Source organism: Centrocercus urophasianus, unplaced genomic scaffold (genome assembly GCF_019232065.1).
Source record: "Centrocercus urophasianus isolate 14NV4802_14NV808 unplaced genomic scaffold, USGS_Curo_1.0 seq_53, whole genome shotgun sequence".
NCBI lineage: Eukaryota > Metazoa > Chordata > Aves > Galliformes > Phasianidae > Centrocercus > Centrocercus urophasianus.
In genome coordinates, this window is record NW_024885122.1 from 158,919 (window position 1) to 183,601 (window position 24,683).

The following is a 24,683-nucleotide window of genomic DNA, read 5'->3' on the forward strand; positions in this document are numbered from 1 at the left end:
GATGCATTTCAGCAGTGGTGACGGCGGCCATGGATCCCCAGAGCTGGTGCAGACTTCTACGAGTGCAGCATGCAGGCTCTTGTTCATTGCTGGTGAAAATGCAGAGCTAATGGTGGTGACTATGTTGAAAAACAGCATTTTGCAAGCTGAGAATCTGCTCTGCCAAACAGTGCTATCTGTGGTATCTGTTGTAGTTGGTATGGAGGTAGATAGGAGGCATTACTTTTGGTGTATCTAGCTTCCAGCACCAGTAAGAACTTTGTATCTTAAAGATCTCTATTGTTCCATCAAACTTTGTTGAGATTCGCAGATACAGAATTATTTGGGAGATGAACAGGAAAGAGCAGAAGGTGAGACAATGGGACTACAGAGGCCTTGTCTCCTGGTAAATCAGACTAAAAGCAGAATCAATCAAATGTTCACACAGTGTTTACATAACTGAGATGAACATGTCTCTCAGTTTAAGGGTTTTATTAAACACCCAACAGATACTGCCAGTCACAACAAGAATGAATGCAGTGATCTTTAAGGTCACTTTCAGCCATTCTAAGAAAATATGATTCTTTTAGAAAATTGTGCTGCGACATCTTCACAGAGATCAGGAACTAGAAAGAATGACAGGAGGCCTGTGCAAGGATTTCACCTTAAACAGCACAGGAGGAAAAAAGATGGACCAGCAGGAATTGCATCCCATGGGAGCCTAGATAGGGCAGTAGTGCTTTGGTAGCAAGGGCACAGAACGCAGTTCCACAGCAGACATCAGGACAGCGGACAGGCTGCACGCAGTGGCTGCTTTCCTTGCTGGGGACAGGCTGACCAGTGTGCGTAGATACCTCTCAGCCTCTGCCTGCCTCCTTCTCACGGGAGTGCAGGAGCACCCAGAGCTGCCACTACCACGTCCCACATTCAGGACATGGTGAACAGGAGGAGTGTGAAGCTGGAGACATTGAGCAGCTCTGCTGGAACCTCAGCAGTGAGCTACTGTGAGTTCCTCTGAGCAAAGCCCTGAGGACTGCTTCAGCTCTCAGAACGTGTTACCCGTTATTCCTGTCCCCTGTGTAATTTAATCCAGATGCTTCTTCTGGCCAAATAGCTGTTTCTGGAGGCACGGCCCCTCGGGCTCCTGCATGTCACCAACATGGGTGCTGTGATGCGAGTGCTGCCAGAGCTCTGCACTCCTATGGATCGGCATTTCAGTTCAGAAAGCCATAAGAGCTGAGACAGCATTTGATGATCCACGTGGCTGGCTCCACCACTGAGTACCGAAGGGATCGCTTTTGTCAGTCAAACTCATGCAGCTGCAGGGTCAAAAAACTGTTGTTCTTTTCTACCTTTGTCTCATTTGACAGCGATATAGCACAGCTGTAAGTGAACCCCAACCGCTTTGTGCAGAGCAGGCGTTCAGTGCCTTCGAGCTGCTCCTGTCCTTCAGGTTGGATATCAGGGAAAGGCCAGAGGGTGGGCATGGCACAGGCTGCCGGGGCAGCGGGCACGGCCTGAGCTGCTGGAGGACACCGCTCTCGGCCGCAGGTTTGGGTTGGGGTGCTGCTGTGTGGGGCCGGGTTGGCCTCAGTGGTCGTGTGGGTGGTTTCCAGCTCAGGGTGTTATTATGTGACTCTCTGGGCACGGCACCAGCAGACTCCTGGCCCACTTCAGAGCATTTCTGGCTTTATCTTGATTTCCAGCGATTTTCCCTGTGTTCACAGAGCTAAATCCGCATCTCTTATATTTCACACGTCGTAGAGCCGAATCCACCTTCCTTACATTCAGCTCATATTCAGTTTCCCCATGTGGAAAGTGAAAGTGTTGTTTCCGCATTGAATACTGAAAAGGGAAATTGATCTAAAGAAGTAAGCTGTAGCATATCCTTAGAAATAGCTGATGTGAAAAGTAAAAATACCATGTACATATTAGTAACATATTTTAGAAACATAGTTACCGAATTAAGTGACAAATTCTTTCTCACAAAGCTGCAATGGACTTCAAATGTTCTAAACGATGTGGGTGTAGTATTCTGAACTAGGAAACATAATGTAAGGCTGTTCATTAGGTCAGCAGAAGTGAAATGCATTTAACAAACTTTCCAGGAGTCACAAAGCAGAGCTGTCCCACTCTGTGGGAATGTGAGGACACCGTAGGCAGGCTCCAAGATGCTCCCTCTATCCTCCTCCCGAGCTTATCTCTGTGCAAGGACAATGAGCCGGTGTAAAGGGCACAAACGCGAGGGGTAATTAAACAATTAAGGGGTTCTGTTTATGTTGTAAAGCAGACATCCGAAAGTTAGAACCAGATATTTGTGAAGAAAGCAATTGTTAGAAGGCAATGAACCAATTAAGGCATTTGTGCTCGGGTGGTAAGGATTTGTGTTTACTTGGTGTTTGTGAGGCGTCGCGAAAGAGTGTGAAGCTGCAGTACTCAGCAACCAGGGGAGCAAGAGGTAAGGGTCGGGCAGTAGAGGATGAAAGATGCAACGCTGTTTCCTATGTGCGCTCCTGCCTGCAGGAGTCCCGCCATTGCAATTGCGAATAAAATCTGCTTTATCAGAGAGCTCAGAGCGTCCTGGTAAATTATTCGGATACCGCCAACTTACACAGCCCCCAGGCAGCCGCGGCACAGCATGGAGCCACACGCATCGAGCACCCGGCAGCGGCAGAAGCAGCCCCGTCGCGGCACGGCGTCCTTCCCGCCGCCCAACGGCCGGCCTATCGCCGCGCTGCGGAGCTCGGCGGGCGGGGCGGGGCCGGGCGCGGGGCATGGCGGCGAGGGAGGCGGCGCGGGGCCGGGCCTGCCAGCGGCGGCGGCCGCACGGAGAGGAGGAGGCGCAGCAGCAGCGAGCGGTGCTGGTGCGGAAGCTGCGGGAGAAGGTGAGGGGAGGGCGGGAGGAGGCGCGGCCGGGCGCGGGGCCCGGAGCGAGGCCCGGGGAGCGGCCCGGCCCCTCCCGCTGCCCGCAGCGCCCCGCGTCGGTCCGGGCGCGGCCGGAAGGGGAAAAGCTGTGCGGGCGGCGCGGGGCCCGAGCGCCGTGCGGGGAGTAAGGGCTGCGCGGCGGGCCGGGGGAGTTTTTGCCCGTTGGAAGTCGCCGTTCGGGGCGCGTAGCGGAAACTCTTGTCCCGTTTGAGCGCGGGAGGCAGCGTGGCTTTTTTTCCGAATGGGGAACTGCTCGCGCGCTGAGCGGGCGTTAATTAACGCTGCTGGAAGTGTCTGTGCAGGGCAGGTGCGAGAGCAGAGAGACGCTAAAGGCACGTCTCCTCCTGCAGGCCGTGCGGAGCTCCGTTCCCTTCGGGCTCTGCCAGCTGATTTTCCACTTATTTTGGTATTCCCGAAGCACTGCTGCTTGTGCCCGGCCAGCAGCTGTGCACAGACCTGTCTGCCCCGAGTCCCTCCCGTTCAGGCATTCTCACCATATCGGAGCTTTTCCCTCCCTTTTGTTTTTACTGTTTGCGTCTTACTTGGCTGCGTTGCAAGAAACTGTGTTTTCTTGTTGATTTTCCTGAGTAGGATACTGGTGCTACAAGGAGTATTAATTGATGGCAAGCTGGATGTGAGGCCAACGGTGTGCCCTCACTGCTCAGAAAGCCAGTCAGATCCTGGGTGCATCCAAAACAGTGGGGCGAGGGAGGGGATCCTACTCCTCTGTGCTGCACTGCGAGACCCCACCTGGAGCACTGCGTCCACACGTGGACCTCAGCACAGCAGAGACATAGACCTGTTGGTAGGCGTCCAGAGGAAGGCCACAGCAATGATCTGAGGGACGGAACACCCCCCTACAAGGGCAGGCTGAGAGCTGGGGCTGAGCAGCCTGGAGAGGAGAAGGCTCTGGGGAGAACTTTTAGTATTCAAAGGGGCCGTAAGGAAGAAGGGGACAGACTCTTTAACAGGGTCTGATGTGATAGGACAAGGGGAAATGGTTTCAAAAGAAAAGAGGGGAGATTTAGGCTGATGTAAGGAAGAAGTTTTTTGCAGTTAGAGTGGTGAGGCACTGGAACAGGTTGCTCAGAGATGTGATGGTTGCCCCCTCCTTGGATATATTTGAAGTCAGGCTGGCTGGGGCTCTGACAGCCTGACCTAGCAGCGGGTGTCCCCGTTCAATGCGGGGGGGTTTGATGAGATGACCTTTAAAGATCCCTTCCAACTCAAACGATTCTGTGATTCACAGTAAGCTTACTGTTACTGAGGCATACTGAACCACTTGGTAAGTTTTCTTTTCCAGGCTCGTAATGAAACATGATTTAAGAAGGATTTGTCATTGAATTTTGGTGTTGGCCCACTTCCTGGATTTAATATGGTTTGCTGAGATTTGAATGGGGTAATCTTCAGTCTGACAGATACAGTTGGCCTGGCATGGCATCTGTGTCTGTCTCATCGTTCTGCATGTCATCACTGTCTCAGGATGAGCAGTTAGCACTATGCATAACATAAACCCTTTCTGACTTTCTTTAGTATTAGATAAAGTGAAGCTTCCATGTATGATAATGACTTCTTTCCATGTCAGTAGTGCTGTGAAAAGTGCTGGGCTCCCTCTGTAAAGGCTTGGAGAAAGGCTAACGCAGGAGGAGTGGAGTCTGTTAGAAGCTTTATTTCCCTCATCCTAATTCTGTTTCCATCTCAGCTGCTGCAGTATCGGAGCTGGTGTCGTGAGCTGGAGCAGCGACTTGAAGCAGGAGGGGTGAGTGTGCAGGTATGTGGCATTTGTTAACTCAGATTAAAGGCTCCCTCAAAGCAATAAAAACCTTGTTTTCCTGATGTGAAGGTTCAAAGAAGTACTTCAGTATTTTGCCTTTCAGTATTTTGTCCAGTAGCCATTCATAGAGCAGCCTTTAGTCCTGGAAATGCCAGACCAGAAAACCTTATCAAGAAGAATGTTAACTCTATGAAGGAGTGTTTTGTTGCTGGAGTAATGCTTACGCTGGCTCTCAGGAGAGGGCTATACTGCTTCTTACATGATGGCTGTCTGAATAAGGATTGAAATACAGCATCTTAGAAGGCAATGTAAACCCAGGAAACAAAGAGTAGGGGAGGATGTATTCCCAAGCTTCAAGTCTAAGTGAGCACTCTTGGTTGTGAGCTGAAGATACCCAGCTGTGAGAGTGGGAAACTGAGGAGAGCTACTGACATGGGGTGGTACTCTACGCTTCCCTTCCTCCCTGTAGTCGTGATGCCTGGAAGAAGTCATGAGCTCCTAAGATACCAAACAAATGAAGGGGAAAGCAGTGGATGATAACAGCAGTGAAGGGAACACAAGAATTTGATTAAACCTTTCCTTTCTTAAGGGATCCCTTTCAGATAGATGGGAAACCACTGAACACCGTGCCCTGGAGAAAGCTCTCCTCCGGTTAGAAGAAGAGCAGCAAAGGTAAAAGGAAAGAGCAGTACCTCATTCTTGGCGTCCTGGATCCTTGTGGAAGTGAGATAAAACCTCTTAAGTCCTACCTCATCTTCTCAAGGGAAGCAGCTGGACAGTCTGTTTTGAAAGGAGAAAGGTCCACAGTCTGTATCTTTGGAGTGAGGGTTGGTTGTATGACCTCCAAAGGTCCCTCTCCACCCTAAATTTTTCTATGATTCCGTAGATGAGATATGCTCTGCTTTGTATTGGGAATCAAACCATAACATCCTACAGATTTCATAGAGCAGGTGTTTTCCTATTTAGTTTGGAGTTTTGTTTTATCTGACAAGCATTTGGCACCACAGAAATCTTCTATCATATGCTTCTCTTTCTCCTTCAGTCACAGAGATAAATTGTGTGTGGTATAAAATATGTGTGTGCTGTGTTGCCTAAGTTGCAGAGTAAGGTGGAGGAAGCACAACTCCTACTTTTGTCCAAAAACTGAGCTCTATGCTTGTTCACTGGACAGTTGTTCTTCCAATTTTGTTCATGAAAAATTTCCTGAGGGAGACACTAAGCTGTGGCCCCACAGTAATTGGCCTGCAGTGCTTTATGCTCCTTACAATGAGCACGGTTTAAAGCCTTCTTGAGGGCTGCGGATACACTGCACTGAACTCACTGAACTGAATTAAAGTTCAATTTTTAGTCCAGAGCTTCGTTTAAAGCTGTTTCGCACATGTGTATGGCCTTGGTTTTGTGGCATGCAGTTTGCTGGATCAACAAAGTGGAGTTTTTACTGCAGGCCCTACTGTATTGGGCAAGAACAGAGAGAGGCTTAAAAAGAAGTGGCCAAAAGTAGGAACAGTATTGCAAGGGAAAGGATGTGGAAGCAGAGATAACAGTGGTGGTATGAAGGCAGTCAGGACAGTGGTGCATTCAGCAGGATCTTGTCCACTTCGTTGTCATGACATGTGACCAGCCGGAGCATAGGGAAGGGAAGAGCTTAACCTGTGAGGAAAGGGAGACTGACACTGTAAATGGAAATGAGGGCTTAATGCAAGAAAAAACAAATGGGTTTGCCATAGCAGAGACATCTTTGTTATTCCTAGAAAGCACTGATACTGTTTCCTTGAAAAGAAAATCATTGTTTATGGAACTGGAAAAGCGCAGGTGTGCTACCTGTAGTAGTCATTCAGTCAGCTCATTGCTATTTCTCCCTTTCCAAGGTGTGAGAACCTGGCAAAAGTGAACACCCTCCTGCGGGAACACCTAGATAAAGCAAATGAGGTGAATTTAGCCCTTAAAGAAGATGTTGGAAAACTGACAGCAGATTGGATGAGGGCCCGAGAGGAGCTGGATTTGAAGGAGAGTGAATGGCGCAGTGAGCGTGAGGTAAGGATAGGCTGTAGGAATGCCAATGTAGTGCCAGACTCAAATGAGAATATGGTTGTGGTTAGCAGAATGCAACTGTGGGATGGAGGGCTGTCAGCAGAGGTGGTGGTGGAAGATACCCGCCGGCTGCAATGATGCTGCGGCCTTAAAGGCAAGGACTTGCTGTTGCTGTACACTGTAGGCCAGTCACACATGGACTCTTCTTTTCATTTGTGTATTTATTTTACACTTCTGAAATCTCAGCTGTGAAGAACAGAGAGGTCTGTATGTTTTTGGGTTCAAAAGAGGGTCAAGACAAGCATCCCTTAACAGCAGCCTTTGGCAAGCAAATGAAGGAGTTTTTGTTCTTCCTTTACCAAGAATGTTAGATATCTCTGCAGAACAAGATAAGGAATCCTGATCAGTGTGCTTTGTTGATAGCCACTGCATCAGGAGAGGTGGGAACATCTTTGAATTCAGCTAGCAAGTTTACTGAGGATGTTTGCCTTTTCAGTCCTTGATGCTTCTGTGGGAGTTATTAAATGTGTTCTAATGATGATGGCTGTACACTCAGATCTAGAAAGATTGTGCAGTGACAGGGAAGGCTGAGTTGCTGTTCCTTTTTGTCTTTGTGTGTTTAGTTTCATGACAGCTACTTAAGGGGTGAACATAACCGTCTTCTGAGCCTCTGGCGGCAGGTGCTGACCTTCCGCCGTCATTTCCTGGAAATGAAGACTGCCACTGACAGGTGAGGAGAAATTAAGAACAGATATCCTGGAGAGCACAATGTAGCTTCTCTTCTGTTCACACCTGCTTTTTGTACTTTGATCTTCCTTCAGTTACAGCTAATAATACAGTTTCTCCTTTGATAACTTAAAGTAATTCCATGAAGCGTGCTTTGGACCTGTTGCCACCTGTGTGACCAGGGCTGTTGGATTTGAGGATCTCTTGAGGTCTCTTCTAACACCTGTGATTCTGTGTTTCAAGGATTATTCTTATAGTACCTTCCTGAAGCATTTATTATGGGCATATTTTCATATGCCTCTTAGCAGCCCAGTTGGTGATGGTCACTTAATGATGAGATTCTAGTTATAGGATCTGTGGATCTTAGTGAAGTTTCTTATATGTATTAATGATAATTACAGTGTTTTTAATAAGATGCTACAAGAGCAGCAATTTATAAGAGTGATTAGAAGTTCTTGAAGCCTTCCTACTATGGTATGCATTTATTCTGAGGAGAAAATAAACACAAATTAACAAAATAAACAAATAAACAAAAATTCCATAGCTCTATAGATATTCATCTGACCTTCTGAGATTAGCATATGATTTGTCCCTAACAAAGGTACAGTCTGTTGCCTGATTTTGTACTTGAAAAGTGTTCTGGCTGCTAAAAATTACACTGTGAACATTAGTTTATTCTTCCTCAGAGATTTGTCAGAGCTGAAGGCAGAGCAAATGAGACTCTCTGGATCCATACTTGTGAGCTGCTTCCGTCTGAACTCTGGCCTACAGCGCTGGGAGTCTGTCACTTTGGGTAGGCCCGTCCCAAAGGATCAAGCACAGCAACAAGTGGAAAGGGAAATAAACCAGAAGGCTTTGGAAGTGATGTGCTCTCAAGTCAATGGGGACCAGGAGAAGAAAGAGCTTCAAGATAGGTTAATATACCTGAGACTTTATTTTTGTTCCTGACGTCTTTTGTGAGTGCTGATCCATGCTCAGAACACACCTGTTTGTTACATATTCGCATGACCTCGTTTATGCCCAGTGTAAAAGTTCTGGTGGAAGCTCTTCTGAGGAGGAAGACAGGAAGAAAGATTGTATATTGTAATGTAATTGCTTTTACTGATTCTTACTGAGAAATTCAGAGTAGTATAAAGCTTTTTTGCTGTCCAGGGCTGTGCTCAAGCATATGGGAGGAGTTTGCACAGGATTGTTGTAAACAATATGGCACCTCTGTACTGATGTTTCCTTGGAAGACTGAGTGCAGAGTCCTTTGGGCCGAGCAGTGCCTTTCTGCAATGCACAGCATGTTAGCATGTAGAGATCAAGGCTGTCTTTGCTGTGTTTTCTGGGCTGAACCTTTTCTGCTGTGCTTTTGGGAGCTGCTTATCTTTTTTTAACATGTGGTGTGCGATGCTTTTGGAATGGCATGTGGACCTTTTCTTCTCAGGGTGATGGAGCTCTCAGCCTTGCTTGTACAGTCTCAGAAGCAAAATGAGGAGAAAGAGAAGACCGTGAAAACACTTAACGACACTTTGGAGATGCTAGTATGTTTTACCTTTATCTGCAAAGTGGCCCAGTGTCTGCTTGGTTTGAGTAATTTGTTCTTTAGCCTTAGCATAGAGAGGTGTGGCTCCCTCAAGAGGAAGAATAGTTAGGATGTGAACTATGGGGAAAAATCAGGAACATCACCAAGATAACTGTTGTGTGTTTGGCACGTGTGGGGTCCATCCAGGTGCAGGCAATGGCAGGAGAGCTGTAGACATTTTGGGTGTCTTAAGGGGTTTCCATCCATGTAATTTTGCTTCAGACTTTAAGTTTGTAGTGGTCAAAATGACTTGGAATTGACAGCTTAACTGTCTGTGAAAGCAAATTGCTGCTCTTTCTCAGTTTTAGCAAAGAAGAAATTGTATAGTAAGGAAAGTTATATACTTGAAGTTCTAGGGCTTGTCAGCATGACAGTGGTGATGAAGATGCAAATGCTTCGGAGGGGAGCAGCTCTTCCTTCTCCACTCTTTCCTTATTCTATTCTCAGGAAGCAAGTCGGCTAGAGGTAGAATACGAAGCTTCATTAACTAAAAATGCCAAAGAAGAGAATCTTGCCCTTCAGAAGCTAATCAGAGAGATAACTGAGGTGAGTACATTTTTGAGTTCACATCCTTACAGATTTGATTTTGAAGTACTTGATGAAGGAAAGAGAGAAGCACAGGGAATAAAATCACGTGTTTTGCACTGCTCCTGGCCGTTTAATTTTTATGTCATTTTCCTGACATGAAACCTATTACAACTTCACAGTAAGCTCTCCTGTGACTCTTCACCTGAGCTCCTAGGAGTTTCAATAGCTTTGCCTTCACTGTCATGTTAAGGTCTCTCTCGAACTGTGTTTTCTTAGTTGGCTACTTGACATTTCTACTCCAGTGTTGCTTGGAGGCTTCCCAAACCCTCCGTGAGCAATAACCATGTTGTTCTTCAGATTTTTGTGAAAGGTCACTGACTCAATCAATGCATTTGCCAGCTTTGCTACTTCACTCTGTCTTCACTGACCATTATCATCACAGAATCTTAACTGTTCCAACTGGTTAGTGGTAGGTTTAACTTACTCCAAATCTTCTCTCCGTACAGGAGGTTTAATCATCAGATCTTTTACACTGCCTCACACAAAGTCAGTTCTTATTTAATCATTTTTTCCTTTTTTGCTTCTGCTCAGAGCAATTATAAACATTAGCTATTTCATTACTGTTTTCCAGTATTCATCAGCTGCCTTCTTCTCTGGGCAGTGTTAATGGTTCTTTTCATTGCTGTTTCCAGTGTTGATTTGGTGCTTGTATATGTGGCTTTGAGAAGCCAAAAGAGAACCAAATAATTCCTGAGAGCTTCAAGAAACTAAGCATTCAAGCAGCTTCTATACACTTCATATTGGTTTCTTCTCTTCTTGTTTATAGTAGCTCTGCTTAGAAGTCCCTGCAGTACTTGTGGTCAGGACAAAACTTATTTAATCTCTGAAGGAATGAGTGAATTAAGTCTTTAACAACTCTAGGGTGAAGTGGGGGAAAACGGAGAAATAGATGAAGGAAAACAAAATAGTATGAGCAAAGAATAACAGCTTGATATGGGCTTTCAGGTGGTGTTAGATGACAGTGACAGCACAGTCAGCATTGTCCATACTGACAGTTCCCAGCGTCCAGAGTCTGGCAACGTCCTCTCTTGTCTGAGCTCCCTTGATGCAGAGCAAGCCATTGTGTTGGTTCAGGAAACACTGGCAAGGAGGCAAAGAGCAACACAGGTGAGAATTCCTGATAGCCTTCACCACTGGCCACAGTCACTAATGCCTCACCTGGCTTCAGACCTTTTCATTTGCTTACCAGTTTCTTTCTAGCTATCATCCCACTCTTACTCTGTGTGGCCTTGCCAGTCTCACCAACAGTGTGTTCTGCTGCTTTTCTCTCCTGATCTCCTTCCCCTCATCACAGCTTTTGCTTTCAGGTGAGATGTCTCTCTGCTTGCTTCTCCTCCCAGCTACTGTATTTGAAGCCATCTTCCCTGCTCGTTATTGCCTGTTTCTGCTATTTCACTCTCCATCCTTATAGGCCCTAAAAGAAGAGCTTTCTGCCAGGCAAGACTCCATCAATTTTCTGCAGCACCAGCACAGACAGCTGGAAGAGAAGTGCGAGAAGCTGCAGCAAAGGCTTGAGCAATTGGAGGAGGAAAACAAGATGTCTAGCAGCCACCAGCAGCACCTCGAGTCTCTGGTACAGGCACTCAAGAAGTAAGTGTTTCATCCTTCTATGTTCTAAAGGTGATCTACTTTCAGCTCTAAGATTTCAGAGGTATTATGGGCAAAGAATTCTCCTACGCCCTATTAACAGCCTCCTGTCACTGCTTTCCATGCTGTACTGTCTCGTCGTACTCTGCTTTCCACAACTCCATCCTAGAATGGTGAAAATGGGATGAATGAGTATGCAGATCACCTCCTTCTTCTTCCTTATCTCTGCAGTGACTGTGAAAACCTCGAGAAAACCAGGGGAGAGCTCCAGCAAAAGCTGGAGTTCAGTGAGCAAGAAGCCTCACATCTGCGTCGGAGTAACACTGAGCTGCAGCTGAAGGAAGATTCTGCCCAAGGGGAAAAGGTGGAGCAGCAGCTGGCAGTGGAGAGAGCACATCATGACCACGAGATGCTGTGAGTGTTAAAAGCTTTCTCTGGGCAGGGGTGAGCACTGCTAGATCTTAGATCTCTACACACTGCAAAGGAAAAATATTGTCTATTCATTGTAGCATAGAGCTGTGAGGGAGTACATAGGCAGGGCTGGGTACCTACTGGCATCAGCATAGCTGCCTCCTTGTCTTTTTTTATATTCCTTTAAAAAATTACTTCAGACCTGAACGGAGTATTTATGACAGTCGTCAACTGAAACAGATCATTCAGACTGGATTTAAGGAAAGAAATCAAACCATTATGATGATCATGCAGTAGAACAAATTACTCAGAGATGTTGTTTAGATTCCACCCTTGGTAATTTGAAAGATGCATCAGGATAGAGCCTTAATCAATCTGGACTGATCCCATAGTGATCCTGCTTTGAGCTCAAGATTGGGCTGGCGTGCTCCTGGGGTCCCTTCCAACCTGAATCATTGATCCTATGATTATTGGATTGGAAATTAATATGCATCTTCTCCCAAAATAGATTGCAAGCTCTTTAATTGCTGAAGGTGAGAACAATTTTGAGAAGTATGTTTTACCCAAAGATCAGCTTTGCTGTCTTATCCACTGTATCAAAAAGGAGAGCTAACAACAGGAAGCTGCTAGGTTAAGAATATCCAAACTTTTTGGGAAATGTTCTGTGACTTTTTTGAAAGCTTGTTCTGCTTTCTCAGTGATGAATGTTTCAAAGAGCAATACAGCTTTAGTTAAAACATTCCAGCATTTTCTACAGGTAAATAAAAAGTTAGTGAAAATCCTTTAAACTGCTATATTTAGTGTACAGCATGTAGTCTTTGTTTTGCAAACATTAATGTTTTTGGCGTTAAAAACCTGTTGCCTTTCCCCTTCTCTCAAGTCTGAAGGACTTGGCTGCACTTGAAGCAAAGCATTCGTTGTTACAGAGTGAATTGATAGCAACAAGGGAGAAGCTGGAGGAATCAAACCTTCAGAGGGATCTGCTGAAGCAAGAGAAACATGAGCTTACAGTGGCACTGGAAAAGGTATGGACAACTTATTCCTAAGTAACACTTGGGAAGTGTTAGGGAGATGGAGTTCTTACAGCAAGATCACAGCAAGTGCTGTTTCAGAGAAAATAGCATTGTCCTTGTTGGATGATGCTGTGATCCACACAGGCTCTGTGGTGGAGTTAGTCCCCACGTGCTTGTTAGGAAGATCTAACTGGTGATGTGTCAAGTATGTCAGAGACACAAAGGAGATCTGGAGTTGCTGCCTGGAGTCAGAGCAATTCCTGTCTTTGTTCTCATGTTGCTGTTTTGTCTCTTCAGGCAGAGAAATCAGTAGCAGCATTGACAGGGGCTCAGAATAAGTTGAATTCTGAAATAGCTGATCTACATGTTGCCGCAGCAAAGATGAGCAGTATTAACGAAGCTCTTGCATTGGATAAAGTGGAACTGAACAAGCTTGTGTTGCAGGTGAGCAGAGTTTCCAACGATGCAAGGCGTTCGCCTCCAGCTGCTCGATTCTTTTCAGACTTTGTGCCTTCAGACAGTATGGCTGAATAAGGAGATGCTCGTTTTTCTGTCCAAGCCAAATCTTCTACAATCTTTAACTGTGTTTTGTTTTCTCTGTGCATCTGTGATTGTAGCTGGAACAAGAGAATGAACTTCTGTCAGATAAAGTGAATGAGATGGAGAGGGCAAAGGTCTCTGAACAGGAGAAGGTGACCTTGTATAAAAGAACAAATGAAGAGCTTTGTGCTGAGAAATCCCACCTGGAGGAGCTGCTGAAGAAAGCGGAGGAGCAACAGGAAGGGCTGCAGATGCAACTGAGAGTACTGGCAGAGGAAAAGGCAGAAACCCAGGAGAAACTCAACCAGGTGAGGTCAGCAGTCTGGTTCTTCTGGGTGGGCATTTGTCTGCTTGGCTCAAGAAAGCTGCGTCTGCTTGGTTCTGCAGTTCTTTAATCAACAAGGTGCTTGGTAGTACTGGAGGTCAGAAGGCTCTGTTTACTTGCTTTTGGAAAGGGGTTGATGGCTTGCAGGGACTTCAATCCTTCAGAATTACACTTTCATTTCTACAGATTATTTTGATCCACTTGTCTGCATTAGTCCCTTTTCTGTTTTTTTTATAAGCTCCAGGGATATAACTGTTGTTGTCCAGGCATCTGAGTGAGGCTACCACTGTTACTGGTGGCAAAACAAGCAAACATTGAAGCTCTTCATTTTTTTCTGAAGCAAGAAGGGGCTGCACGCTTCCATTTATATTTTTTATCGTGAAGTCCACCGCTTTCAGAACTTAATTTGTTCAAACCTGGGGAGCAGGATGGAGCTGCAAGTCAATGTCTGCTGCCTTGTACTGCTAAGAAAGGGGTTGGCATCTTGCTTGTACTGCTGAAATTATATCTTAAGACATAAATGTAACTTTGAATTGTTGGAGTATTGTTAGGGTTTGAGGAAGATGAGAAGTGGATGAACACACAAGTTTCTCTGTTCATAGTTTTCTCTGGACTGACTGTTTTTGGTATACTGGAGAGAAAGCTTGGGAGAATCATATCACTGGGGAGGTTTCTGTCATTTTAATGACAGTTTTGTAATGTGCAGTCATGGGTAGTGGGGGATAACAGAGGAAAATGTTAGTTTTCTCATGATCTGTTGTGTATTAGATAGACTTTAGCTATGAGGTAAGTTAGTTGGCAAATACAAAGCAGAGATGGTACAGTGTAGAAAATAGCTTAAAAATCATGGTTAATCTCCAAGCTTCATTATCAGCAATGTATATTAGGCAACTTTATTTTAATGTAAGCCAAATGAATAGTATGGCAGTGAATTTCTGTACACAATCTCTTCAGCTGTGTCAGCCCCATAAATTGCTAGATGACAAAACTCACCAGTGCTTCCCTGCCTCGTGGCATCCAGCTGCTATACATACTAAATTAAGTGCGATTTTGTGGGATTTTCAGTTGTTTTGTTGGTGTTTTTTTTTTTTGTTTTGTTTTTTTGTTTGTTTTTTTTTTTTTTAAGGAGAAACCATTTTTAGTTTCGTCCTCTTCATCCAGCAAAGTTCTATTTGCTCAGGCTTAACATTTACAGCGTGATAGGGATTCTGAGAGTTTAGTTTGCAAGGTAGCAGTTCTGGAAGACGTGGGATTTTTGCATGAAGACACATAGTCTGGGGTCTGTATGTTTGTCCTCAGGTAGCTGTCTGGTCTCAGCCACCCCTGTGTGGCCCTACGTATCACTTCCAAGTCTCAGTGCCTTTTGGCAGCACGGAGTGCTGGTGCTGTGTACAGCAGATGCTCTTAGGCTTTCAACCCACACTGCAGGAATTCTTTCTCCTCTGACTGATTCAGAAGTGACACTGGTTGGCTCTGAGCACGTATTCAGAGAAATGACCAGAAATATATTTTATCCTGCTTTCAGGTTTACCGCCAGCAAGAGTCAGCCAGCAGTGGTTTGGAGCGGTTGCGCCAGCAGTCCTCTCGCCAAGAGGATGCAGTGGCCAGGGTGTCCAAAGAGAAGGAATTCCTGGTGCATGAGAAGGCTGCCCTTGAGGTGCGACTGGCAGCTGTGGAACGGGACAGACAAGGCCTTTCAGAGCAGCTGGCAGAGGCCAGGTAAAGGCAGGGAGGAGGCCCTAGACAGGACATTATTTAATGTCTGTAATTACAAAGGTGGTAATCATTACACCAGGATTTATTGCATCCTGTACGCTTTCCAGATGGCTTTACCTTCCTTAGACTGAAAATTGAATAATCTTGAGCAAAATCTTGAGGGGGGAGGAAGAAAATGTATCATGATGTGTGTTATTTTTGTGACAGCTAAAGCTAACACAGTCCTAGGCTCGTTCGTGCCCCCTTGCACATCACTTTAGACTTTAGCATGAAGTCTAAAGCAAGCCAATCTGATTCCTCCGTATCTGCTACCCTGGCTCTGCATTGGGAAATAACTCTGCCATGCCTTCTTTGCTTGCATCCAGATGTTTAGCAGAGCCTGAGACTTCTCTCTCTTTTTTTCTTGTTCTGCACATTTCAACAAAGATATTTAGCATTCAAGACTACTGACATCCTGAGTAGGACAACAGCATTTAGAGTGAAGCTAAAGGCTTATGTGGAAGATCTTGAGGGCGTTATGCTTCTAATCTAACTCCTGTTAACCGTGTGCAGGACCTAGGTTTAGTTACATGGGCAGCAGGGAAGTTTATTTTGAATCCTTGGCAGTCCTTGGTATTTCTTGTTCACCATTGGGTCCTCTGTGCCTTACCACGTGGCCTCCAGAGATGGCCATCATGGAGGCGTTATGCAGGGAAGGAGCAAGGCTCTGTCCTTGTGCTGTATCAGGCTGCTAAGGTCGTGTGACAAATCCTGTGTTTAGCCAAAGAAATACACTGAGACGTTTGTCCTTCCTCCTTGGTGGCTTTTAGAAGATTCCTGAACTACAGCTACACAAATGATATTTTAGAGATTGTCACATGCCTGGCCTTTTACACTTGGCTGTTCCAGAGTGTGTTGTTATCAGGGCTGACAAATGCTATTTCAACGCTGATTCTTGAGAGCTGCTACTTCTGATCTCCAGCTTCTCTTATTCAATCCAACTGAATTGTTTTGTCAGATTGGCTGTGCTGCTTGTCTGCAGCTTTTATTGCTGGTTCAACTTCCAGAGGAGAGTGCAGCCAAAGCTGCAGGGTGCGATATGGAGGATTTTGAATTCGATCTCTGCAGTAACACTGATGTTGTTTTCCATGTTTTATCAGTGCACAGGTGAATGGAGGACAGTCACTGTTTGTATGTGTCTATTCTGCCAGAACAGAGAGATTGCAGTAGATCCTTTCTAACTGAACATCTTTATTAAGATGTTCAGTTCTTTTTTTTTCTTTTTTTCCTCAGTGACAGCATCAGTAAAGAAGAAGAGATACATTAGTTATAAAGAACCTTTGGCAATAGATAAAAGCATTCCCCAGAAGAATAAGCAGTTAGTCTCACTGGATGATGTTCTTAAGCCTTTTGCTGTCCCAGTTTTGGACTCTTATCTTTCCTGTTTTGGAGGCTGACTTCTGTTTATCTTTCAAGTGTAGTACATTGAATTTATACTGCTGGATGTTGGCATGATCAGACACTTTCTATTGTACATTGAAGTAATCAAATGCTACTTTGCTGGGGTTTATTGCTTTGTCACCCACAGCATGCCTCTTTACCTTTAATGATATCATCTTAATTCCATCCCTGTACTAATGAAACAGTGCTGTGTATTGTAAGATACTGGCACTCAGAACAGTGTATTGGAGCAGAGAAGTAACTTCTCTGAAGCTTCTGATTCGAAAATCCTGCGTGTCACTCATAGCAGCTTGTTGAAGTCTGTGTATGTAGCAGTTTGTATCTGCAGTACCACATCTTCCATCTTAAAGAATGATGAACTGTTTGGGCTACTGAATGCTTAGTTAGTAACACTCAGTGAAAAATAGTAAATTTCTCTTGAACTGTTAGCAGTTTGAACTGAAGGATTATTTCTTATCTCTCCTTTCAGATGGTGCTTCAGCTGTTAGAATTCTTAAAAATGCAGCTACAAGCATGAGAGGTTACTCTGTCATCTGGTGTATCCCTTTTAAATATAGGGAGTCTGGAAAATTACCTGCATATGCCTATGCTATGAACAGCATAAACAGTCACTAGTGAGCCAGGAAAATGCTTTTTTTTTGCTCTGTCTCCCTTCTACCTCATCCCACAGAACAAGTCTGAAGTGCCAGTGAGATCAGAGCTGTGAGCAGAGGATGAGGCTTTTGATTTTTAACACAGCTACCTGTTTGCTACAAAAAGCAACTTAATATTTGGCTATTGAGATCAAATTAGGCTGTATTTTCTGTATTATGCTAGGTTGTAAGTAAAATCTGGAGGGGCCTACATTCCTATTTTAATTCCACACAGCTCATTTTCCACATTCAGATGTTGGGATCCTGAACCAGTTCTCACTGGAATAATTCCCATGGATGTGGATCAGGAGCAAGAATCTCATTTCTTTCCATGTTTACGACATGTAGGTCAGTGAAGGACACCCTGGAATCCAGCCTTTTTGAGGCTCAGCAGCACTCATCTCACTTGGAGATCACCAAGAGTCAGCTTGAAATCCAACTTCATACAATCATTCAGGCTAAGGAAGTGATACAAGGTGAGAGCCTGATGCACTTCATATCTGGTGTGCATTTGCAGTGCAATGCTGAGGGATGAAGAAAATGCAGAGAGAGCCCTTTTGCTCTGAAATTAAAATGGTGTAAGGCTAGCAAATTCAGAATAGTTTCCATAGGCATTGCTTTTCTCTCCTTTTGCCATGTTTGCAGGGGAGGTGATGTGTCTTCAGTGTGAGCTGGAAACAGAGAGATCTCTAATGAAGCAGGAACGGGAAAACATGGCACAACAGCTCATTCAGATGGAACAGCAGCATAACAATACCCTGAAACTTCAGCAAACTGATCATGAAGTGGAAATAAATAAACTCCTACAAGACCTGGTAGGAAACAATGTGTTTTTAATTCTTTAAGCGAGCTCTGTGGGATTGCTTTTGCATAATTGTTGCCTGAGTGTGAGAAATGGCAGTAATTATCAGCTGTCAGAAGCCACGCACTGCTAGGCCAGGCAGTAGAGCCAATGGCTCATGCTTGAAGGCGTGTGAGGGCCCACATGATTTTGTTGGGATGGTAAATGCAGCCACAGATTTGTTGTGGGCCTAAGACAAATTGAACAGAATGTTGGGTGAACTCCACCCAAAACCACAGTGAAGTGGTAGGATCTCACCAGACTCCTGTCTGCTATGAAGTAGACTCACATCATTCCTGCCAGCTTCTATCATTTTGTGATTGGCAGAGGTGTTACTCTTGGACTTAAAGCATGTGAAACAGGCTCCTTGTTCCTATAGTGCAATTCACAGTCTGCCTTGTGAGTAGGGCATCAGGATACTGGCCTTTTTCTCACCCTACAGTCAGTCTGCATCTTTTCAGTGATTACAATGATGTTGAATCCTGAAAATAGAAATAGAGATAAATCCGGAGATGATTGGGAGCAGGTGGCCATCAGAGAGGAGAACTTAACATCTTTTCTTTTTCTTGCTGACCTGCTCTTTTATGTTCCTTGATAGGGCACAAGGCAGCTACAGTGTGCTGTTCAAGTGGAGTTATGTGGGAAGGGTGAGGATTTACATGTTCCACATGTTACATGAGATTTCATCTTGAGGTCTTTTCCTTCACTCATCAGGCAAGTGAACGGGAAGGGCGCCGTTTAGAACGACAGGAGATGCTGGAGCTCTGGGAAAAGGAGAAAGCAGAGACAGAAGGACAGCATGAGAAGAAGCTGTTTCATATGAAGGAGAAAGTTGCTACCATGCAAGCTCAACAAGAAGAGGAGCGAACTAGAGTTGAAAGTGCCAATCAAGAGGTAAATATGAAAGCAGAATTTGTGTTTTTACTCATCTGTGTCACTTACCTACAGTTCTCTTGGCACTGCATGTCTGGGTAGAGATGTCTCTTGGATGCCCTTCTGGATGCCCTTCTGTAAAAGGGATGCCTTAGGAATCATGAGTCCTCTGTGCCATGAAGGATAATGCCTTTAACACAGAGTGTTAAGAAGGCCAGGAACTCCACTGAAGGCCTGCAGATATTATGAACACCATAATCATGTCTCACAGTGGTGAGCTGAAGGAAGCCACATGTACAGAAAGGACAGAACTATGGGAGCTAGCTGGGTATCAGGGTGTGAGGGCATGCCTTGTATGTCCCTGTTTTCCTGAAGTGTTTTCTACTTTGAATTGTGTAAAGTGGAATGCATGCAGGACTGTCTTTGGCAGTAGGAATGAAATATTTCTGAGCACTGTATATATAACAGGTGGCCTCTCAAGTTTTTCTTTCAGAAGTCACTTGCTGGTAAACTGTTTTGTGCCTAGATCTTGTGTGCCAAAGCAAACCTGTCATGCACTGAGAGTCCTCCTGTGTTCTACCCAGATTCCTTCTTAAGCAGACTGCCTAGAATGGCAGTAGCCCCATTTGTGTCTGCCAGTACCGGGATGATAGGACCAGCTCTCAGAGGTGACAATATGCATCTCAAAACTGGAATGTTCACCAAGCCCCACTTACAATACATGATTTTTCTGAAGAAGCTACTTTCTTCATTCTCCTGTAGGCTTGTATGTTCTTTACTGCTGAGTGTGTGCAAAAGCATGCATTAAAAGACAAACAAGACATAATGGAAGACAAGGAAAATGCCATCACCACCACTGGGAAAGTGCCATGCATTTTCCTATTAGGTGATTTTTTCTTATTAGGTGATTCAGGTGAGGGTTCAGTCCCAAATGGCCCATGTTTATGCTACCCATATGACTTTGAAATCTGTGCCACCACATGGACAGATAGTGACCTAAGGGATGAGCATCATATTGCTCTGAGACTGTGTGAGCCCATCAGCCTTCAAATCACTGAAGGACGTGCAAATTTCTTCTGTGGAGATTCGACCTGTCTTCTCTGTATTTCTGTGCAGATCTTGATGGAAAAGGAGAATGAGAAGAAAGCTTTATTAGAGATGCTACTCCAAACTCAGGGAGAACTAACAGCAGCCTGCCATCAGCTTGAGCAACTCAGGCAGGAGGTAAAAGAGCAGCAGGAGTATGAGCAGGTAAGTCTGACTAGTAGGCAAGGTAGAAAGTTCAAGCAGTTGGTGACTGAGCATAAGCTTAGAGACGGGCTGCTAAAGCCAGGTTACAGGATGAAAGGCAACAATGAGGTAAATGGATCACAAGTCTTGGAGCACTGAAAGCACAGAGCCTGGTAAGCAAAAGGAAGGATGGATTGCAACAGAAATAGAGATGGTTTGAAAAGGAGAGATAAATGGACAAATGGATGTGATTAAGGTAGAAAAAGGAAACGTGCGGAGCTGGTGGCAAGTCCCAGCAACTTGCTCTGCATTTTGGTTACAGAACACTACAGAAAAACTGCAAGCAGAGCTGCAGGAAGCTCACTGTAAGATCAAGATGGTGGAGAATATGCACAAAGAAGAAATTGAAAACATCAGAGAGGAAAAGAATATCCTTCTTCAGCAGAGGGAAGATCTACAGAAACAGGTGACTGCAAATGATACTTGAGTCATCAAGTAGGTGATGCCTTCACTAATTGTCTTTCTGCTGCAGAACAGAATGCAGTAATTCCTCTGACTGCCATCATACTGTAGTGTCCATCTCTGCTGGTGTGAAGGAGACCTACTGGTCATCAGTTGCTGCCCTGAACAGATGGCCTAGTCCTTTCGTTTGTTTGCCAGTAATCATCAGAATGGATTTCTGCTGATCTTTACCTGGTAGCCTTGTTTTTTTTTTAAGGTGCTTCATGAGATGAACATTGTGTCCCTCTCCACATTTATCAGACAAATTGGCCAAATCTGGTACTCACATAGAATTAGATTTAAATCTGTTTTTCCCCTTTCCTCGTAGTGGATGATATGGTTCGCAGAGACAAGCTGTAGTCTTTGGCTGCTCTGTTATGTTTTACTGCAGGTAGAGGAGCTGACATCTCAGCTAGCAGCCTCCGAAGAGTCCCATCAAGCGATTGGCCATAAAGCTCAGCAAGATCTGAGTGAGGCACAAGAGCTGTCCAGGCAGAAGGTATTGGAGGTTGTGCACCTTCAGAAGGTCTTGGAGGAGGAGAGGGGCCAATGGGAAGAGGTGGAACATCAGAACAAAGAGCTGCAGGTGTGCCTGCAGTCCTTAGAGGGGGAAAGGAGTCGATGGGAAGAAGTGGAACGTCACAACGCAGAATTTCAGGCTTCATTGAAGGCTCTAGAGAGTGAAAGAGACAGGTAATTGAAAGCCTGCAAGGCTCTCTGTTCTGTTTAATGAATTCCCTCTTGTAGATCTTTTCATACGCAGGTGGATGTGATACCATTTCCTTAAAATGCTGTTCAGAACTATCCATGCAGAACCATTTCATTCTTTTGATCATGTTTCGTTCTCTTTTGTTTTCATCTTTCAGTTACATTTTTTTCTGAAGTAGTCTTTTCCTTAAAAGAATGTATTTCTATCAGGTCAGCGTATAAATACTGTTAAACTTTCAGAGATTCAAACACAAAACATTCTAAGGAAGCAGGGTAGGCTGCAGTATAATGGGCTAAATAGATCCACCAGCTCCACCTTGAGTCCAATACGCTTCAAACATTTCTTTAAACATTCACGATCGTTTCATTCTGATACTTTTTGGCTGGAAGAAGACATCTTCCATGAGAATTTCAAGCTAAGCCAGATTCCCTTCAGAGTGTGCCTTCAGAGGCACAAGGATCAAGCATGTTTTTCATTGCTATCTGTTTCCTCATTTCTCAAAATAACCTACCAGGCATTTGGAGGTACTCAAGCAAGGGCCCTGCTAGTCCTAATGGTTACTGCTGTTAATGACTGTCCAAGCATTGCATCAAAGAAGATTTCACATGATCAAGTCTTGCCAGTCTTCAAGGCACCTTTTCATTGAAGAGAGGAGAAATAAGAGGCAGTGAGCTCTTGCTTCTCCTCTGAGGGATTCTGTATCTTATGAGGATCTGTGTGTTTCCTCTAAACTTCCATGACCACTTCTGCCTTTATTTGCCCTCACTGAACTTAATAGTGGTGCTGCCAAATCGTATGAAACTCCCCAGATATCACTTTGCTGTCAGTTGCTGTTCCTACTGAGATGTACATGTTGGGGAAACAAATTTTCTCTTTATTGACAAAATCTCTTTGAGTCTCATTAGTCAAAATAATTTATTTTCTTCTTGCCCATCATCTTCATTTATTTTGACTTTCTAAGCTATATGGTATCACTATTTGCACCATGGTCCTAGTCTTAGCTTCCACCAAGTTGTTTGCTGAACCAATGATCTGAGTTCCCTTTTGGTCTGGGGAACATAAGGAAAGTTCCCCACTTAAATCATATATTGAATAAACATCAACCTTAATAGTCCAGTGTTTTGAGCCTTTAATTCTCCTACGTCTTACTTGTTTCATTATTACCTGTCTGTGAAATTAGCTTTTAATGACTAATGGCTCATTTAGAAAGACTGGGGAAATGGAGACATCTATGGCCAGTCTCTTGCTTTGGTAGATTTTTCTGGGACTTGACTGTTTTAAGGATACCCATTACAGGCCAGCAAGCCTCACCTCTGTGCCTGCAAGACTATGGAACAGATTTTTTTTCTGCAAACGATGAGGCAGATTCAAGATGAAGAGGTGATCTGAGGTAGCCATAACAGCTTCACCAAGGGCAGGTCGTGCCTGACCCATCTGGTGGCCTTCTGCGATGGGATGACAGCATCAGTGGATAAAGGCAGAGCAACCAGTACGATCTAGCTGGACTTCTGCAAGGCCTTTGATATGGTCCTGCACCACATCCATATCTAAATGGGAGAGAGATGGATTTGAAAAGTTGGCTATTCAATGGACAAAGAATTGGTCAGATGGTTGCAGCCAGAAGGTTTTGGTCAGCAGCTCGATGTTCAGGTAGAGGCTGGTTACTTGTGGTGCTCCCCAGGAGCCTATCTGGGGACTGGTGCTCTTTAACATCTTTACCAATAGCCTGGATAGTGGGATCAAGTGCATCCTCAGCAAGTTTGTGGGTGACACCAAGCTGAGTAATGCAGTTGGTGCATTAAAAAGCAACGCCATGCAAAGGGACCTGGAAAGGCTTGAGAACTAGACCCACATTAACCTACTGAGGGTCAACAAGGCAAGCGCAAAGTGTTGCACCTGAGTTGGGGCTAGCCCAGGTATGTGTACAAACTGGGAAAAGAACTCTCTGAGAGCAGCCCTGCAGAGAAGGACATGTGGGTCCTGGTGGATGAAAAGGCGGACGTGAGCCTGCAGTGTGTTCTTGCAGCCCAGAAGGGCAGCAGCATCCTGGGCTGCGTCAACAGAGAGGGCTGGCAGACAGGGCGAGGGAGAGGAGGATTGTCTCCTGCTCTGTCCTCATGAGGCCTCACTGCAGCACTTACACCACGCAGGTTGTCATGTATGTTTCTTAGGCCCTTACTACTACAAAGATGAGATAGAGAACTGCTTCACCAAAGACCATCTTCTATCTGTATTTTCCTTAGACTCCAATCCTGTGCTATGCATTTAAGAGTATTATTGTGAGCTCCACTGCATGGAGTCCCCCAGCGTAGGAGGGTAAGAAGTTATCCCCCTTTTCCCTGGAGGTTTTAGTCTTATGTTCTTCTGTGGAATTCTTGAAGTTGAGAAGAACCGAAACCAGTGGTGAATAAAGCTGCCCCTTATTACCACCTGTATTGCTGAGTGGCAGAACATGAGCTTGTATCTGTGGATATCACTTTTAACATCTCTCATTGAAGTGTTTCAGTATATGTGCTCCTGAGTTGTCTGTATTCCCATCTCAAAGATGTATTAAACTTAGCCACTAATTAGCTTTTCTCTGTGGAAATGAGTGTAGTGGGTGCGTGCTTTGCTGTGATTGCTAACCTGGCTTAGGATTGAACAAGCAGCCTAGTTGTTTAGGTACACCTCAGCAGACAGCAGTTTTAGCCTTGATGGTTCAAGTTCAGAGAATTTATTAGGTCTTATACAATGAGTAATGAGTTGCGTGTTCTCTCTTTCAGGCTATCTCTGTCTCTGGAACAGAAGGAATTGAGCCTCAAGACCTTGGAAGAAAACAACCTTGTCCAGCAGAACGAGGTGTCTAAACTGCATTCTGCTATTCAGCAGGCTCAGCAGCTCCACTCAGACCACAGAAGAGAAATACAAGAGCTCAACAGCCAGGTGTCCTATCCACTAAGCTTCCTCCTACCCAGGGGCATTGAATACCGCTTCATTTTGTAGGTTTCAGCTTGTTTCCCCTTCCAGCAATGCACAGCCCTATGTTCTGCCTAGAGGCTGCACACAGAGGTGAAGGCTGGATTTGTTATATTTTCCTTGTTTTGCTCCCAGTTCTCTCATGGTTCAAGGCATTAAATCTCTGAAGAGCAATAGAAGACTCCTTTGAAACTTCTCAGTATCTATGTTACAAATGTCCCCTAATGGTGGGAGTCTACCTCTGTAGGTCACTGAGTGATCTGATGACGTAGAAGTGGTTATCACAGTCTGTGGAAGGCACTTCCACCTCAGCCCAGTTC

At 44.9% G+C, this 24,683-nt stretch overlaps 1 protein-coding gene across 1 annotated transcript in view; it reads left to right on the forward strand.

The window, feature by feature from the left end:
• Positions 1-2,753: 2,753 nt before the first annotated feature.
• The window catches only part of CEP250 (centrosomal protein 250), a 33,096-nt gene continuing 11,166 nt past the window's right edge, over positions 2,754-24,683 (forward strand). The window contains exons 1-22 of the mRNA XM_042835498.1: positions 2,754-2,864; positions 4,607-4,675; positions 5,268-5,350; positions 6,547-6,712; positions 7,333-7,439; positions 8,122-8,349; positions 8,865-8,961; positions 9,450-9,548; positions 10,536-10,697; positions 11,002-11,180; positions 11,409-11,591; positions 12,469-12,613; positions 12,899-13,045; positions 13,219-13,449; positions 14,992-15,185; positions 17,603-17,730; positions 17,900-18,069; positions 18,810-18,989; positions 20,085-20,219; positions 20,521-20,664; positions 21,091-21,392; positions 24,171-24,330. Of these exons, the coding sequence (XP_042691432.1) occupies positions 2,754-2,864; positions 4,607-4,675; positions 5,268-5,350; positions 6,547-6,712; positions 7,333-7,439; positions 8,122-8,349; positions 8,865-8,961; positions 9,450-9,548; positions 10,536-10,697; positions 11,002-11,180; positions 11,409-11,591; positions 12,469-12,613; positions 12,899-13,045; positions 13,219-13,449; positions 14,992-15,185; positions 17,603-17,730; positions 17,900-18,069; positions 18,810-18,989; positions 20,085-20,219; positions 20,521-20,664; positions 21,091-21,392; positions 24,171-24,330 (3,420 nt within the window). The remainder of the gene's footprint in view (positions 2,865-4,606; positions 4,676-5,267; positions 5,351-6,546; positions 6,713-7,332; positions 7,440-8,121; positions 8,350-8,864; positions 8,962-9,449; positions 9,549-10,535; positions 10,698-11,001; positions 11,181-11,408; positions 11,592-12,468; positions 12,614-12,898; positions 13,046-13,218; positions 13,450-14,991; positions 15,186-17,602; positions 17,731-17,899; positions 18,070-18,809; positions 18,990-20,084; positions 20,220-20,520; positions 20,665-21,090; positions 21,393-24,170; positions 24,331-24,683) is intronic.